Source organism: Magnolia sinica, chromosome 5 (genome assembly GCF_029962835.1).
Source record: "Magnolia sinica isolate HGM2019 chromosome 5, MsV1, whole genome shotgun sequence".
In the NCBI taxonomy this organism is placed as follows: Eukaryota; Viridiplantae; Streptophyta; class Magnoliopsida; order Magnoliales; family Magnoliaceae; genus Magnolia; species Magnolia sinica.
Window position 1 is genome coordinate 102,175,321 of NC_080577.1, and position 18,472 is coordinate 102,193,792.

Below are 18,472 nucleotides of genomic sequence, written 5' to 3' on the forward strand. Positions count from 1 at the left end.
CAAGCTAGCAAAGTTCCCTACTTATTGGGCCTTGATTCTCATGACCTATTGCAGCTGGCAATGCAGAATTTCTGAGTGCAACTAACATGTGGCTTGACCACATTCAATTCAGTTACAACAAACAGTGAGAAAACAATGGAACTTCAAATGTTCTTATGACCGTTGGACAGCAACGTTCAATCAGGTTTGAATTATTCTCAACACGCCTCCTTGATTCAAACAACCTCAACTCCGAGCATTTCTCGTAACTTGACAAATTTTTGCCAAGAAAGCGCTTTAGTGAAAATGTCTGCAATTTGATCCTCGGTGTTGCAGTATTCCAACTTGATTTCTCCTTTGATCACGAGTTCTCTTATGAAGTGATGACGTACTTCTATGTGTTTAGTCCTTGCATGAAATGCTAGATTTTTTGTCATTGCACTGGTAGATTTGTTCTCGCAGTAGATTACCGTGGCTTCTTCTTGTTTTGCCTTCAAATCGGATAAGATCCTTCTAAGCCATACTGTTTGGCAAGCGGCACTTGTGGTAGTAATGTATTCGGCTTTCGAACTTGATAGTGCGGTAGTTTCTTGCTTCTTAGTCGCCCATGATATCATTCCGGATCCAAGACTGAGCGAAAATCCCGAAGTGCTTTTTCAGTCATCTGCACAACCGGCCCAATCACTATCACTATAAGTCACAAGTTTAAAATCACTCACCTTGCGATACCTGATTCCAAAGTTCAATGTGCCACGAATGTATCGTAGGACTCTTTTTGTTGCTCCCATATGTTGTTTACTTGGATTTTGCATGAATCTGGATAGAAGGCTCACTGCAAACATTATATCTGGCCTTGTATGAGTGAGATAAATTAGTCCACCAATCAAGCTTCTGTAGTCTTTTCCATTAGTTTTATCTACCCCATCTTCTAACATAAGTTTATCATTTGTATTCATGGGAGTTTTTGCAGGATTACAATTAGTCATATAAAATCTTTTTAATATATCATGAGCATACTTTTCTTGACATACAAAAATACCTTTGGAATCTTTAATAATTTGCATGCCTAAAAAATAATGTAAAAGGCCTAAGTCGGTCATTTCGAATTTACACATCATATTTTCTCTAAATTGCTTCATCAAACTTATAGAATTGCCTGTATATATCATATTATCAGCATACAAGCAAACTATAAGGATTTCCATACCTTGAGTTTTCACATAAAGAGTAGGTTCACTTTCACTCCTCTTAAAATTTGTGTCAAAGAAGTACCTGTCGATTTTACTATACCATGCTCTTGGAGCTTGTTTGAGTCCATACAAAGCTTTCTCTAATTTGTAAACTTTATTTTCCATCCCATTGAATTTAAATCCTGCAGGTTGTTTTACATAAACATTTTCCTGTAACTCACCATTTAAGAAAGCTGATTTGACATCAAATTGATAAACATGCCAACTTTCTTGAGATGCTAAAGATAAAACAGTTCTAATGGTTTCTAATCGAGCAACAGGAGAAAAGGTTTCAAAAAAAATCAACACCTGGAATTCGAGCATAACCTTTTGCTACTAAACTAGCTTTATGCCTTTTCAAAGATCCATCAGGATTGAATTGGGATTTATAAATCCATTTCAGTCCAATGGCTTCTTTTCCTGGGGGCAAATAAACCAATCTCCATGTTTTATTTTTTTCAATAGCATCAATTTCTTCCTTCATTGCATCATACCACTCTTCCTTTGTTACTGCATCTTCAAAACATGTGAGTTCTGAAGAAAAGAAGGCAAAATCACGTAATTGATCAATATTAGTAAGACTTCTTACCCTTCTTGGAGGCGATTCACTTGATTCAATATGTGGTGAAGGTGGTGGTTAAAACTTATTTGGTAACATGCTTGGTGGCATACAAGACGTGGTTTCTTCATGATTAACAACCAAATGAGTATTTTCGGCACTACTTTCCCAATTCCAGACACCATTTTCATTAAAGACAACATCTCGACTGATGTTCAATATCTTATTTTTTGGATCATAGAGCCTATAGTCATTTGTTTCATCGCTATAACCAATACAAATATATTTTTTGCTCTTATCATCTAATTTTTGCCTTTTTTGCAAAAGAATATGAGCATATGCTATAGATCCAAATACTTTAAGATGACTCTCATTTGGTTTTCTCTTAAACCAAGCTTCATATGGGGTTTTCCGGTGACAGCCTTGGTAGGAAATTGGTTTAATAAATAAACCGAAGTTGTTACGGCTTCAGCCTAGAAGGTCTTTGGTAGTTCCTTTTCTTTCAGCATATACCTTGCGGTTTCAACGATTATTCGATTTTTTTGTTCCACGACCCCATTTTGTTGTGGGGTAAAGCTTGCCGTGAGTTGTTTGCTTATACTTGCACTTTTACACATCATAAAGAATTTTTTGGATGTAAATTCACAACCCCGGTCAGTACGCAAATTTTTTAATAGAATAGTTACTTTGTTTTTCAACAGAAGCCTGAAATTGTAGGAAAAATAAAAGAGCTTCAGACTTTTTTTCAAGAAAATACACCCATGATCCAGTTCAAGTGTGAGGTAAGGGAACTATTTCCATAGACACCAAATCTGATGAGAAGCTTATTCATGATGTTATGTATGTTCCTGGCATTGCTCAAAATTTAATCAGCTTGGGACAATTGATGAAAAGAGGACTTTATGCTATTTTTGCTGAAAATAAATGCATGATATTTAATAAGAAAAACATGGAATTAATAGTTTCTGTTGAAATGACTGATACTAAAATGTTCCCTCTTAAATTTTCTGATCTCACCATCGTTGCTTTTAATGTTGAATCTAGTGATGCCTCTAGGCTAATGACATAAACGATATGGGCATCTAAACTTTGGTGGTCTAAATTTACTGCATAAAAATACAATGGTTGATGGTTTACCCATGGTGATAAATGATGGAAAGTTGTGTGAAGCATGTGTATATGTAAAACATCATAGCCCTTTCAAGTGGGTAAATCTTGGAGGGCAACTGAACCTTTGATGCTTGTACATGCTGATATCTGTGGTCCTATGAGTACATCCTCTTTTGGTGGATGTAGATATTTTCTATTATTTGTTGATGACTTTACTAAAATGTCATGGGTGTATTTTCTTAAAAAAAAGTCTGAAGCTCTTTCATTTTTCCTACAATTTCGGGCTTTTGTTGAAAAACGAAGTGGCTATTCTATTAAAAAATTGCGTATTGACCGGGGTGGTGAATTTACATCTAAAAAATTCTTTATGATGTGTAAAAGTGCAAGTATAAGCAAATAACTCACGGCAAGCTTTAACCCACAACAAAATGGGGTCGCGGAACGAAAAAATCGAATAATCGTTAAAACCGCAAGGTGTATGCTGAAAGAAAAGGAACTACCAAAGAACTTTTGGGCTGAAGCCATAGCAACTTCGGTTTATTTATTAAACCGATTTCCTACCAAGGCTGTCATCGGAAAAACCCCAATATGAAGCTTGGTTTAGGAGAAAACCAAATGTGAGCCATCTTAAAGTATTTGGATCTATAGCCTATGCTCATATTCCTTCGCAAAAAAGGCAAAAATTAGATGATAAGAGCAAAAAATATATTTTTATTGGCTATAGCGATGAAACAAAAGGCTATAGGCTCTATGATCCAAAAAATAAGATTTTGAACATCAGTCGAGATGTTATCTTTAATGAAAATGGTGCATGGAATTGGGAAAGTAGTGTCGAAAATGCTCATTTGGTTGTTGATCATGAAGAAACCACATCTTGTATGCCACCAAGCATGCCACTAAATGAGTTTCATCCACCACTTTCACCACATATTGAATCAAGTGAATCGCCTCCAAGAAGGGTAAGAAGTCTTACTGATATTTATCAATTATGTGATTTTGCCTTCTTTTCTTCAAAACTCACATGTTTTGAAGATGCAGTGACAAAGGAAGAGTGGTATGATGCAATGAAGGAAGAAATTGATGCTATTAAAAAAAATAAAACATGGAGATTGGTTTATTTGCCCCCAGGAAAAGAAGCCATTGGACTGAAATGGATTTATAAATCCAAATTCAATCCTGATGGATCTTTGAAAAGGCATAAAGCTCGTTTAGTAGCAAAAGGTTATGCTCAAATTCCAGGTGTTGATTTTTTTTGAAACCTTTTCTCCTGTTGCTCGATTAGAAACCATTAGAACTGTTTTATCTTTAGCATCTCAAGAAAGTTGGCATGTTTATCAATTTGATGTCAAATCAGCTTTCTTAAATGGTGAGTTACAGGAAAATGTTTATGTAGAACAACCTGCAGGATTTAAACTCAATGGGATGGAAATTAAAGTTTACAAATTAGAGAAAGCTTTGTATGGACTCAAACAAGCTCCAAGAGCATGGTACAGTAAAATCGACAGGTACTTCTTTGACACAAATTTTAAGAGGAGTGAAAGTGAACTTACTCTTTATGTGAAAACTCAAGGTATGGAAATCCTTATAGTTTACTTGTATGTTGATGATATGATATATACAGGCAATTCTATAAGTTTGATGAAGCAATTTAGAGAAAATATGATGTGTAAATTCGAAATGACCGACTTGGGCCTTTTACAATATTTTTTTAGGCATGCAAATTATTAAAGATTCCAAAGATATTTTTGTATGTCAAGAAAAGTATGCTCATGATATATTAAAAAGAGCATGGTACAGTAAAATCGACAGGTACTTCTTTGACACAAATTTTAAGAGGAGTGAAAGTGAACTTACTCTTTATGTGAAAACTCAAGGTATGGAAATCTTTATAGTTTACTTGTATGTTGATGATATGATATATACAAGCAATTCTATAAGTTTGATGAAACAATTTAGAGAAAATATGATGTGTAAATTCGAAATGACCGACTTGGGCCTTTTACAATATTTTTTTAGGCATGCAAATTATTAAAGATTCCAAAGATATTTTTGTATGTCAAGAAAAGTATGCTCATGATATATTAAAAAGATTTTATACGACTAATTGTAATCTTGCAAAAACTCCCATGAATACAAATGATAAACTTATGTTAGAAGATGGGGTAAATAAAACTAATGGAAAAGACTATAGAAGCTTGATTGGTGGACTAATTTATCTCACTCATACAAGGCCAGATATAATGTTTGCAGTGAGCTTTCTATCCAGATTCATGCAAATTCCAAGTAAAAAACATATGGGAGCAACAAAAAGAGTCCTACGATTTATTTGTGGCAAATTGAACTTTAGAATCAGGTATCGCAAGGTGAGTGATTTTAAACTTGTGACTTATAGTGATAGTGATTGGGCTGGTTGTGCAGATGACTGAAAAAACACTTCGGGATTTTCGCTCAGTCTTGGATCCGGAATGATATCATGGGCGACTAAGAAGCAAGAAACCACCGCACTATCAAGTTCGGAAGCCGAATACATTGCTACCACAAGTGCCGCTTGCCAAACAGTATGGCTTAGAAGGATCTTATCCGATTTGAAGGCAAAACAAGTAGAAGCCACGGTAATCTACTGCGACAACAAATCTACCATTGCAATGACAAAAAATTCAGCATTTCACGCAAGGACTAAACACATAGAAGTACGTCATCACTTCATAAGAGAACTCGTGGCGAAAGGAGAAATCAAGTTGGAATACTGCAACAACGAGGATCAAATTGCAGACATTTTCACTAAAGCACTTTCCTGGCGGAAATTTGTCAAGTTAGGAGAAATGCTCGGAGTTGAGGTTGTTTGAATCAAGGGGGCGTGTTGAGAATAATTCAAACCTGATTGAACGTTGCTATCCAACGGTCATAAGAACGTTTGAAGTTCTATTGTTTTCTCACTGTTTGTTGTAATTGAATTGAATGTGGTCAAGCCACATGCCAGTTGCTGATTAATTCTTTTAGCAAGAATCTCTCATGTGTTAGTTCAGGTGTCTACATCATGTCTATAAAAGAGTCTTCTATGTAGTGTAGATATACAGAAAAATTCAACATACTCTGCTATCCTACATTTTAAGAAAACAGCCCTTATTATTTTATGTGTGTTATTTGTGAAATGTGTGTTATTTGTGATTGAGTTGCTGTTACTCCAACAGTTTGCCACTTGAGAGTCTTGTGTATGTTGCCAAATTGGATAAATCACGAGGAACACATGCATGACCCAGTCATCGGAATCCGTAAGTTAGTCACGCACCAAGCTAGCAAAGTTCCTTTCTGCTTGCGTAGCTACATTTAGGTTTAGAAAACACTGATGTTTGTTGAAAGTTGAAACAATTGATTGAGATTCTTTAATATCATCCATTGTTTCTTTGATGAATGGGCATTCTCATTCCTTTGCTTCTTAGTATACTTTTCACACTGTTTTGATAGTGGATTGTTGTTCTTTCAATCTATTCACATGTTTTTGTTTTTATTTTTTATTGAATGGTAAGGAAAATGCCATTCTAGACAAAGTTTCCAAAGATCAACTCCATCTAAAATTGGTGCAATCTTTTGGGAGCCTAGGAACATCATAATCAATGCTTGAAGATAAGAATCAACAGCAATAGCGAACAATTACTTATTGTTATATTGTGAACAATCGAAAACTCGGTTTCACCTGTGGACCAGAATCATTATTACTCACCCAAAGCATACATGTTTCAGGTCTGACTTAGTTCATTCTCCAGAAAAACAGAATTGACTTCCACAAGTTCTTACTTGGGTTTAAGTCACAGAACAAATAAGGCCACCAACAAGATAATTGTATCACCTCAAGCCTAAAGGAAAAAAAAGAATTAGCATTTGTGAAAAGAATCTAGGTCCAGACCTTCCCAAGCAGCTGATGCCATAACGAGTAGGCTCTTCTAATGCGAACATGATCACCTCCAATGTTCTTTTGGGCTTGAAACCAGACCTATGAAACAGCTCAGTGAGCACAATAGAGTCAAAATATAGCTGTATAAATCTAGTTCTTTGTGATAAAATCAAAATGAAAGTTGTGTTCCTCAAAGTTTCTATACTTTCCATTCACGTGAATATTTCAAAACTAATCTAGTCATATAAACCTGTTTGTTAGGACTACGGCCCCAAGAAAGATGAATATTTTGCCCTCCTAGCTGAGTTCCATTCAACATCAGTAAAGCCTCCTCTGCACATGCCTCCTAATTAGTATTGATGTGTGTGCCAGATGGAGATGAATATGATACGAATGGGGATGAAGGCCCTGTCCAAGTGCTAACAAGTATGTGGATCTCAAACAGATAGGCAGTGCAGGTGGATCCTCTCCTGCCAAATAAATCCATTGCATTTCCAGGTATGTGGATGTTGACCAGATAGGCAGTGCCAATGATTTCATTATTTATCTATTTATTTGAAACAAATATATGAATATAAGCAGATTGTTCTGACTCGCTCCTACTGATATTTGTGTAGGCCTTGGCACGCTTTCAGGAATTCACCAACAGATATTGCCAAGAAAAGAAATCTGTATGTCTTGATTCGCCCAACATCTTTCGATATACATTGTTTTATAAAGCAGAATTGTATTAGAAATTGCAGTCTTAATTGAGAATGCTTACATGGCTTTCGTTGTATTATGATAGAGATCTGTATCCATAGAATCCTTCTAATGGCTGTAGTACCCGTCGCTTTTTAATTGCTAACACCTATTAGGGTGATTGAAACCTGTGATTGTAGGCCAACTTTTACTTTAACAGGGCCATGATATTCATTCTAGTTATGCTGAAAATTCAATAGCTATTTGATAAAAACCAATTTCTATGTGATAGGTTTTTCTTTCAAAGTGATTTTGGGTGCTATTCTCCACGGCATTTTGCAAATGATCAAGGTTTGATTTTATGGCCACAATGAATGTTGACAATTTTCGTAAAAATGCATCACTTGTTTCTTCTCATAACATGGGTCCTTGTAATTCTATCTGCAAGTACACTTCAAAAGAAATTTGATTATGATTATGTTGGGATTACTTTGTAGGCATTTATTGCAGAAGGTCATCAAATAAGTTTCCTGCTAGCTAGACAGATAGGAGAGGCCTAGCCAATCAGAGCTTAGCTGCGTTAGCTGTTGCAAGCCCAATGACACCAGACCTTGGTTTTTTGAGTGTGTTCCTAGTCTACATGCTAACGCTATGTAATAGTTTGATGCAGTAGGGTGCATCTGTAGCTCGTTTTGAAAATTTTAAATAGATAGATAATTTTTGTTGGTATTATGCTTCTATGAATGGATTAAAATGAGTGATTGTATTTGATTGAATGAATGAATGAATATGCACATGTTTATGAATGGATTAAAATGAATGATTTAGTTTCAGTTGTTGAGAATTGAGGTTAAAAATTGAATTTAGCCTTAGTTGATACTAATAGAGGCTAAATTCATCTTTAGCCTTAGTTTTTGCCTCGGTTACCCAAACTGAGATTACAACTCCCGTGGCTAAAGGCCTTTACTTCGGTTGTTGAGAACTGAGGTTAAAAATAGATTTAGCTGCGGTTGGAGGCAACTGAGGCTAAAATTTGGATTTAGTTTCGGTTGGAAAGAATGAATGCTAAAATTTTGATTTAGCCTCATTTAAAGGCAACAGAAGCTAAAATGGTTCTTTTAGCTTCACTTGAAGAACTGAGGCTATAAAAACCCTTTTAGCCTCAGTTGCTAAAACTGAGGCTAAAGCCTTTAGCCACGGGGGTTCCAACCTCGGTTTGGATAACTGAGGCAAAACTGAGGCTAAAGGCTTTAGCCTTAGTTTTTAATCTTTTTAGCCATAGTTTTGAACCGAGGCTAAAGCCCTTTTTCCTTGTAGTGAAGATGCCATTTGCATCCATTTGTAACAGGCATTGAGTTTTCCTATCATGCATTGAGTTTGTACACGTGGGTTGCATGGCCGGTTTATCCAAGCCATTGGTCTAATGACCTCCATCATGGATGGACCACGCCCAAAAAGTCTCCTCAATTGGTCCACTTTTGATTTAAACACACAAACAAGCCACATTAATGAAGGACCAAAGATTCAATGGTAAGGTAGCAAAGTGGGTGTGTGGTGAAAGTAAGAAGATCATCATCTTCTTCTCAAGAATAGCTTTTGAATCCTTGAAGAAAGAAAATTTCTAAAACAAGAACAAAATTGATATTATTGATGAAAATTGTTTTCTACAATGTACTTGATGGCCTTATATAAGCAAAAGAGGCCCTAGATTCCCAATCTAACTCAAACTAGTAAACACACGAAATAATAAAAGTTAATAAAAAGAGTAAAATTATTAAAAACAGTAAAAGTTGTCTAATTCTACCCACGCTCTGAAACAACCCACCATAACAATGACCTTGAAACAGAGCTGGACTCTTAAAACCCTAAAAATAAAAAAATAGAACTTACTAAAAATAACAAACTTTGACTTAAAACACAAATTCGACCCAAAAAGGCAATTGAATTTTGCAAACTGTTTGGGAGCCAATTGCTCTTGGCATTGGCCAGGACGTAGCACTCGTTGGTAGCTTTTCCAACGACGTATTATATCAGCGATTCTGATAAATGGTTGCAAAGTTATGGTCATCAAAAACTATAATGGGCATTATGCCAATTTTTTTATTTGCCCCATCATGAGCCACACAACTTGATTTCTCTTGATCTTAGCCCTCCAAATGATTGCCTTCATGTTGTCCTACATCACCAGGATCCTCCAATTTGAGAGATTTGAGGAGCATGGTCCACTGGTGATGGGGGCCCTCATGTCAATGGCTTGGATATGATCCATGGGCTCCCCATGGACATAGTTGGTGGACAACATGGAAGCTTTCTGTTCCTGGGACAACAAAAGAATATATTAACATAGCTTTATATGATCAAATAGGTAGGAACATCATTAAAGCATTCCATGGATGGATTCACAGAAACATACATTTGAAGCCGGTATTAAAGGTGATATACATTTGATACCATCTGATCAGATGATCCAAAGCCAAGAAGCTATTGAACCAACTGACAAGCCAAGATTTGTAAACACTACCATCACAATCCCCGCAGCCTCAGCATGCTGTATTGGGACAGTTTTGGGCGGAAGAATCAACAACATATTGCCAAGAAAACCATTAGTTATCCCAAGCAGACATGTCAATGTGGCAGTTGGAATCTGTCTGGAGGAATACTGGCCCGTACCAGCAACCAAGAAAGAGAGGATAGAACAACAGCCTAGCAATTGAGGCAGTCACTACGACGTTTTCATTCTTGATGAGATAGATCGCTGGCAAAGACGTTCCCACTAGATTGAACAAACTCTCACATGCAATGAGAGGGATTGGGTACCAGTCATTGAGGATTTGAGAGTGCACGTCTTCCGTTATGTGTCCTGGAAATATTGAGAAAGTTACAACGAAGATGAGGAATCTTGCAAATGCAAGCCATTTTACTCGCCTTGTAACATCCCACAAGCTTGATTTCCATGGAGATTTACTCAGGCAGGGTTTATCATTTTCTTCTACTTCTTGGGCTTTTGTCTTCAAATATTTATAGTACTGAATGACTGGAAGCTTGTTACTGATATTGTAGCAAATTAGGCAAATGACCATGATGACGACACTGATGCCAAAGTAGAGGTTGGCGCTGCTTCTTAAACCAGAAGCATCATGTGGGTAGATAGCTTTGGTTATGATTCTCAAAACTGAAACAGTCATCCCTGCAGAAACAAACTCAAAATTAGAAGATTTCACGAAAAATGGTGTTGTATTCAATATGATAATCTTTGAAATAACACAGGTCTAGTCATGGATTAAAGGAATGAAAAAAAAAAAAAAAAAACGAAAACAGAAAGACAATACTGAGCTGATTCGATCCAGCTGACTTGCTAAATGCTCATAGATACAGATGGAGCTTTTGAAGTTGTGAATCAAGAATTTTAGACCATGTGTGCATGCCACTTAGAAATGAGTTCATCTAATTTTTGTTAACGTTATTATGTATTAGAGTTTAGAGATCATAGTTTATATAATTTTTTTTTTGTTATACTTTAATCTCTGCCAAAAAAAAAGAAGTTAACTTCAAAATACACAATTATAATTGAAAAAAAAAGGAGATGAAGATGAACCAAAAAGACCGTTAGGTGCTAACGGTAACCGGTTTGAATCATTTAATTCACCGGGGGAAGGAAGAAATAGATTAACATTTTAGATGTACATCTATGTAGGAGTGCAACTACGTGTGCTGATGGCACACTTGTGGAGAATTTAAATGCATATTTGCCACTAAAAAGTATTTTTGATGAAGGCCTCTTCATGGACCGTCTGGATCGATGGAAGAAAATAGGACTAGTTGGTGGAACATAATCTTTGCTTGATAGGTTCGTCCAATACTTACAACCTAGCGGACAAAATTCGTCATCCAGATAAGTTGTGCTAGACTTTTGGTCTAATGAGTTGAGTTAGTGAGCAGGAAGGGACGTGATGAGGTCGATCACTGTCTTCCTCAGGGATATCTACTCTGAATCCATGGAGCTCTCTGGACTCCTCAGAGAGCTTCCTCGAATCCATGAGGGATCAAAGTAAAAATTATTTCTAATAAATTCGAAATAACTTGATTGATGATAAAAAAACAAAATTACAACTCTTTAAATAAGGAACTCAAAACTTTGGACGGAGTTTTAGACATAAACTCCAAATCAAACACCCTAAAAACGTGACCTATTATAAATATGTAAACTTACTATTTATAGATGACCTCCATTCTCCTAACTTCTTTAAGCCCTTTTTATGTTGGGCACGACTTCTACAAATCAAATGATCAAAAGTTATACTTGAAGTAAAACTTGCTATTTGTAGTAAAAACAAAAATAAATGGGACTTTTAACTGTCGATCTGATGGAATCTCACAAATCTGGCGTGGGCAACCTGGCACGGCAAGATTGGTTGGCTTCAGTAGCTTCTCCTGGCCCAAAATCATATATAATATGTCGAATAACTCATTCCGGTTTGCGAGGTACGACTGATTTAAAGTCTTGATGGTCTGGATTGTTTTTGCCTCCGATCGAGCTTTCAAGTGGGCTTTACATGTAAGACTTCTTTCAGGTAGGCTTTACATGATCAATGGGGGACTGCAGAAGCACAAAAGGATGAATCAAGCAGAGTATTGCAATCGCACAATCAAGCACAAGCACGTACAAAGACTCCGAATTTAAAGTGAAAAAACCATGACACAAAGCAATAGATATCACTATGAAAGTAGAAATTACAAGAGATAGAGAGAATACCCGATTCGAACAATCCTCGAATCTCCCATTACAAGCCCTTGAAAACCCTATGAACGAATTAGAAAGCTATTTGATACTCCCTAATCTCGATTACACCCATATATATAACCTGTAGGTGAATCACCATCGAAATAAGAAATAAATCCCGCACTAACACAATTCTACGTATTTTCTACGAGATCGTTCGATGGCACCTTTGATGGGACTTCAATGTGATTGATAGACCATCGATGGCATCGAACCCACTTCAATGATATTGAACTAAAGACCAAACATTCCAGCGACTAAACATGAATTTTTCGTATTTTACCGATGTCATCGATTAGGCCTTTGATGTCATCGAACAACCTTCAATGGCATTGAACATGACACCTAAAGTGTCCAACAATCAACTTGATAAATTACAGATTTTTCCGATGGCATCGAGCCAGACTTCAATGAGTTCTCAAAAAAGTTCGCACCAATTCCATGCACAATGGTGCATAGGTGAGCATTCGGCTATATATATATGTATAGAGTCATGCTCACCTGCGCACCTACGCACGTGCACACCTTTGCACACGTGTTATGGGTGTCTAATCTGAACGGTCCATGTGATGCGGAATCCCATGAAACCCCATGTGACAAATTTTCACCCTGATTTAAAATTCTGGTGGGACATAGCAAAGAGAAATGCAAATCAAGGGAGAAAACTGTTTTCATTTTTCATGGCCCATCAAAGTTTTAGATCAAAGTAAAACTTGGGCCAGGGGGGTTTCATGAGGTGCTGCTTCACATGAATGGTGCAGATTTTGGATCCACATCACGTATGATGGGTTCTCAAAAAAGTTCGCACCAGTTCCGTGCGAACTGGTGCATATATATATATATATATATATATATATATATATATATATATATATATATATATATATATATATATATATAGCGAAAAGGTACTATGCGCTCGACCTCACGAGTCCGTCCCATGAGGTCGAGCTGTGTGGGCCCCACCGTGATGCGTTTCGAACATCTACCCCATCAGTCAGATGCACCATTCCATCGTGGGCCTAGGTCTCAAAAATCAAGTCAATCTGTGACTTGTGTGGGCCACACCACATACAGAAGTGGGGAGGGGCTGTGCACCATTAAAACATTCATAATCATTTTTTGGGCCCACCGAGACGTGGTTTGCAAATCCAGCCCATCCGTTATGTGTGTCCCACTTGTATGAGGTTTTAGACCAAGTTTCAGTAGCATTCAAAACTCAGTTGAGACCCACCAAGTGCTTTTATATGTTTTAACGGTATCTTCACATGATTTTAAATGGTATGGCCCACCTGAGTTCCGTATATGGCTGATTTTTGGGATATCCCATAATTTAGAGGGGACCCATCAAATGCACGGTGTTGATGGTCGACACACATCACGGTGGGGCCCACATAGCTCGACCTCACGGGAGCTTATCGTGAGGTCGAGCGCATAGTACCTTTTCCCATATATATATATATTTATATATATATATAAACCGCTTATACTCCCAAAGTTTAGGTCCACCTAACGGATAAGTTTCAACTTATTAAGTGAATGTGATATCCAACCCTTCGAGTAGGTTGGCCCTGTCATGAGAAGCACCCAAAGCAAGAATCAGACCCATCTACTTATCAAGTGGACCATTTCATAGAAAATAATATCTAGCCATTATTGATTAACAGAAAATATAAGTGTTGTCCACTCAATGAATAGATGTCGCTAACTTTTTTTAGAAGGTGATCCATATGATGGGGCTAACCTATTTGACACATTGGATGTCACACTCACTTGAAAGGCTGGAAGTTATTGGCTGGTGGACTAACTTTTAATCTAATAGGTTGGACTTGGACCTTCTCAGAATTAGTCCATTTATGTACATATGCATGTGTAACTCTTCCATGAATATTCTAAACAGTTATTCTTTTTTTTTAAATTAATTAATTTATCTTTTTTAATTATCATCCATTGCGTCGAGTCACCAAATTCTTTGAGTTTTCAAGATGGTCCTTACTCATGCCTTATTGGTAGACTTACATGAGTTTTAACACGAGGTCTTGGGTTCGAGTACCAATTGCCGTGAAATCTCATTGTGGTGTGACTGCTATACTTTTCGAGCGATCCTTCGCATGTGTAAAAAAAAGTCTAATATTTGTTTTGTATTTAATTTTTCATCATCCTCTTGGGTGAGTGAATGGAAGAGGGATTGCCGTCCATCTCTAGCAAGGAATAGGCAGATCTATGTGGGAGCTCACCATGATATATCTGGTTATACACGCCTTTCATCTCATCTCATATTATTTTAAGGTATGTGCCAAAATACGAAGCAGATCCAACACGCAAGTGGACCACACCAAATTGTAAGCTAGGGCTGCATTAAATGCAAGAGTCATCTTTGGTGTGGTTCACTTGAGCGTTGGATATTTGTCTCATTTTTGGACTCATACCTTAAAATGGTCCGAGAGAAGGGATGGACGGCATGAATAAACAGATACATCATGGTGGGCCACAACACAAATATGCTCGTTCCTTGCTAGAGATGGTGAGGCCAGAAGCAATCCACTTCCCATGTGAATATAAAAAGAAGGTTTCAATGGTTGGCATGCCTATCATCTATCCAAGTGATCTTGTGACTCACAAGAGCTTTGGTCACAGTAAAACACAAACTAGAAAAAAGATGTAGTGAATGAATTCAATGGTTGGCATCCCTATCATCTGTCCAAGTGATGTGACTCACAAGAGCTTTGGTCACACTAAAACACGCCAGAAAAAAGATATAGCTAATGAATGTCACAAACACCAGCTTGTTGGATATATCTTTAAAATTTATTTATGGACAACCACTAACGAGTAGGTCTCATGCAACTGTTCCTTGAAACATTTAGTGTTGGATATTTGTTTCCCTAATACTCTCCTCCCGAAATTCAAATTCAAATGAGAGCTTCATATCAAACTCATTCTAATCTTGAGATAAAATTAAGAGACACTACAAGAAACAGGGCCTTAGCTGACCGATGGGCCAACCTTTTGCCAGCGGCCAGTTTTAACGACTGCCGGCAGGTCAGTATATATAAAAGAAAAAAAAAAAACCCTAAACCTATCGCGACTCTTTCTCTCTCTCCCTCTCTCTGCCGCTCGCTCTCCCTCTCTCCCCACCGCCGATTCTCTCTCTCTACACCTCTCCCTCTCCGCTTGATCTATCTCTCTACGCCTCTCTCTTTGCACCACTCCCTCTCTGCTCAATCTACCTCTCAGCCTCTCCCTCTCCGCTTGATCTCTCTCCCTCCCCTCTCTCTCTCTTTGCTCGATCTACCTCTCCCTCTCCCTCTCTCTCCCTCTTTTATTTCTTCTTTTCTTTGGTCCAGCAGATTAATGATCATTATGCAATATCAGGTCTCTCTCTCTCTCTCTCTCTCTCTCTCTCTCTCTCTCTCTCTTCCCTATTCATATCAATTTGGGCATTTTTTAATCCTTAAAGTAACATTGTGTAATGATTTGTGTTTTGGGAATTTTTGAGTTTCGAATCCCTAATTAGGGATTTTGTAGCGTTGATTCCCTAATTGTGGATTATAGATTAAAAAAAAAAAAAACTGAAAACCCCTAATTAGTGGAATTTTCTCTAGAACTATGAAATGCTTTGTTTCTCTCGAGGGTAGCTAGATTGGGAAAATGCTGAAACCATTAGCTTCTATGCGATCTGCAAAAGTTGGGATTAAAGATCGAGCATCATGAGGACAACCTGAAATTTCTGAAGTCTCAAACAAACAACTTAGGATGAATCCATTTTTGATATGTAAGGTTAGCTTAATGCTTTTCTTTAGTGTGGTGTCCTTGTATTATCTTGTCTATGATCCATCTTGAATTAGGTAAGGCGTTGAAACTAGCTAAAAGCAGAATCAGAAATGGAGTCCATAGGCTATCTGTTATTCTTTTCTGTTTTTGAAGACTGTGTGGCTTTCAATCTAATGCACTAGGAAAGTTGGGTCATTTAGATGCTACCCTAGGATTGCATCTCTGCAAGTGCGACACGATATAACTAGTTACTACTTCATTGCCTTTCTTTTTCTTCTTTTAATATCTATTTCCTATTTCATTGTTGAGGGCGGTCAGGCCCACTCGGGCTTGGGTCCAGACTCCAGACTCCTCGGTCTGTTGTTCTGGATCTAATGGACATTTACGCCTAATTACTAATTGAGCCGGAAATTGGTTGAGGATCTTCTGCCTGTCAGGTTGGGCCGGATCCAGTCAGGTCTGGAATATACCTTGATCATATATTTTTTTTATGATTAACATATATATAACTAAAAATGCATATCATGCTGGGTAGTTGCGTGCTTAATTTCTATTTGGTTTGCTGGGTCATCCCAAATTGAGCTCAGGCCAAGATCTTGTTCTATTGGCTTGGGCTTGGGTGACCCTGACCCAGCTATGGATGCTGCTACTTTCACACCACAGTGGGATTTCACCACAATGGGCACCCGAACCCATGACCTCATGTTGAAACTCTTGTGAGTCTACCACTGAGGAATGAGTAAGGACCCAGCTACTTGCTGCTTGTTTTCTCTCCTTATATGTTTAGCAAATTGCTGTCATTGATATATGACCTGCATGTGTCATGACTTTTATCCACTGCTAACACAACTTGTTCACTCAGTTAGTCTTGGAAAGTACCACTCATCTACTGTAGCTGACACTGGAAGTCAGAATCTTAACCATCTACTGTACCACTCATGTCTTTGATATAATAACTAATTTTTGATGAATGAATGGGGTTTGGGTCTGTTTGGATGCTTGGAATTTGTTGTTCATCCCATCATTGTTAATTTGAATGGGGGCTAATGATCACGCGGAGAGGATCTGCATGACCATTGATTTGTTCAGTTGAAACGTGAGCCATTAAGGACTTTTCAGGGCTGAGGGGCATTTTCCGTGCGGGTGTTGGAACCTGAGGTTTGTTGACTTCCCACCAAGCATTTGATGAAAATCCATAATGGTCTCTTACCATGTTGATAAATAATGGGATGCTGCAATTGGATATGTTGCATAATGCATTACTTGACCTCTGTATTCTTGAAAATGTGACTGATTTATAGGTTGTTTGGAGCTTCTAGAATTTTTTTTTTTTTTCCATTACAGCTCTAGTCCTTCTGATTGAGAACTTGATTTTCATGCAGGAAAAGGCCAACGACAACTGTTGTTTTTTCATCTGATTCCCTTTTTGCCTTCCATATACTGGGAATTGATGCACTTGTGGGCAATCAAAGTTCCATCTATAATCTGTCTGCTATATACAAAAGCTCCCTGCACCTTGGAGATACATTTCCTAGCACCTTTTGTAAGTGGATGGTAGTGTTTTAGCATGGATTTTGTAGGGACTTTCAATCAATCTGATTGGCCTGAAATCCCTCAAGGACCCACTCCTTTTTTCTTTGGAATGAGAGTAATAAGTGATGTTCCCAACTCCAATGAAAATACAACTACTTTCAGAAGCTAACATTTCAACCTTTGTAGTATGTAGTATGGATGCAAGACAGAGGATCAAACTTTCACTCTTTTATGGTGTGCAGCTGACAGAGAGCACGGCCTGCAACCTTTTATGTAAAGCTGCACCTTCCAACTTGTACATGCACTTGGACTCTCTCATCTGTTCTTTGAATATTTGGTATTGCTTGTCTTCTCAATTGGGTCTCATTTTGAACTTCTACATGCACTTGGATACTCTCATATCTGGCCTTTTGGAAATTAGGTATTGCTGGTATTCTCAATTGGGTCTTGCATTTTGAATGTCTGCATGCACTTGAACTCTCCCGTATATGGTTTTTTGGGTATTGCTGGTTTTCTCAACTGGTTTTTCGAGTGTTTTTCTTGTTCATTCTGGTTTTGATGAAGTCGTGGTTTGTTTAATTATGGTTAAAGTGGTTTGTTCATTCTGGAGTTGTAGATTAGGACAATTCCTTATTTCTTAAATTATATTTGTTAAAATCTTTTACAAATCTCACACCTAGTATATATGTTCTCTTCATTCCTCAATGGAATAGATATAAGAACGTTTCCAGCGTGTAGTCTCTGAATTGTAGTATATTTGAGCATGAGAGTGTATATATGTGTGTGTGTGTGTGTGTGTGTGTGTGTGTGTGTGTGTGTATAGTGTCTCTTTTCTGATTTTATTTTATTTAATGAGTTATCTAGATTTGAGAATTGAATATTCTAACACAATGGATCACCTATTTGATGTAACGAGCCACGGCTGGTCTATTAAG

The 18,472-nt window shown here is 37.5% G+C and overlaps 2 protein-coding genes and 1 long non-coding RNA gene across 13 annotated transcripts in view; 2 read left to right on the forward strand and 1 right to left on the reverse strand.

Annotated features, from left to right (window-relative positions):
• Positions 1-8,207, forward strand: part of LOC131246468 (pentatricopeptide repeat-containing protein At5g18950) — a 30,109-nt gene extending 21,902 nt beyond the window's left edge. For 7 of the 9 annotated variants that reach the window (XR_009171383.1, XR_009171389.1, XR_009171388.1 and 4 more), the window contains 2 exons: positions 7,031-7,267; positions 7,387-7,639. The gene's annotated coding sequence lies outside the window, so the exon portion shown is untranslated. Of the gene's footprint in view, positions 1-7,030; positions 7,268-7,386; positions 7,640-7,947 lie in introns of those variants that run through there. The other 2 variants (XR_009171385.1, XR_009171391.1) reach the window with 2 other exon arrangements.
• A 1,846-nt stretch (positions 8,208-10,053) lies between these two features.
• On the reverse strand, positions 10,054-10,635 carry LOC131247118 (equilibrative nucleotide transporter 1-like). Its single transcript, XM_058247557.1, has one exon. It carries the CDS (start codon positions 10,633-10,635, stop codon positions 10,054-10,056), a length of 582 nt encoding a protein of 193 aa, XP_058103540.1.
• Positions 10,636-15,538: 4,903 nt separating this feature from the next.
• On the forward strand, positions 15,539-18,005 carry LOC131246472 (uncharacterized). Of its 3 annotated transcripts, none has more exons than XR_009171396.1 (3): positions 15,539-15,605; positions 17,387-17,547; positions 17,780-18,005. It is a non-coding gene; the product is annotated as an uncharacterized LOC131246472 (long non-coding RNA). The 3 variants fall into 3 exon arrangements; XR_009171394.1 differs by lacking the exon at positions 15,539-15,605 and adding an exon at positions 15,734-16,010; XR_009171395.1 differs by lacking the exon at positions 15,539-15,605 and adding an exon at positions 16,898-17,162.
• Positions 18,006-18,472: the final 467 nt, after the last annotated feature.

Bases quoted from the DNA above. Each gene is read 5' to 3' on its own strand.
- LOC131247118 (XM_058247557.1), bottom strand. From the start codon at position 10,635: ATGACTGTTTCAGTTTTGAGAATCATAACCAAAGCTATCTACCCACAT.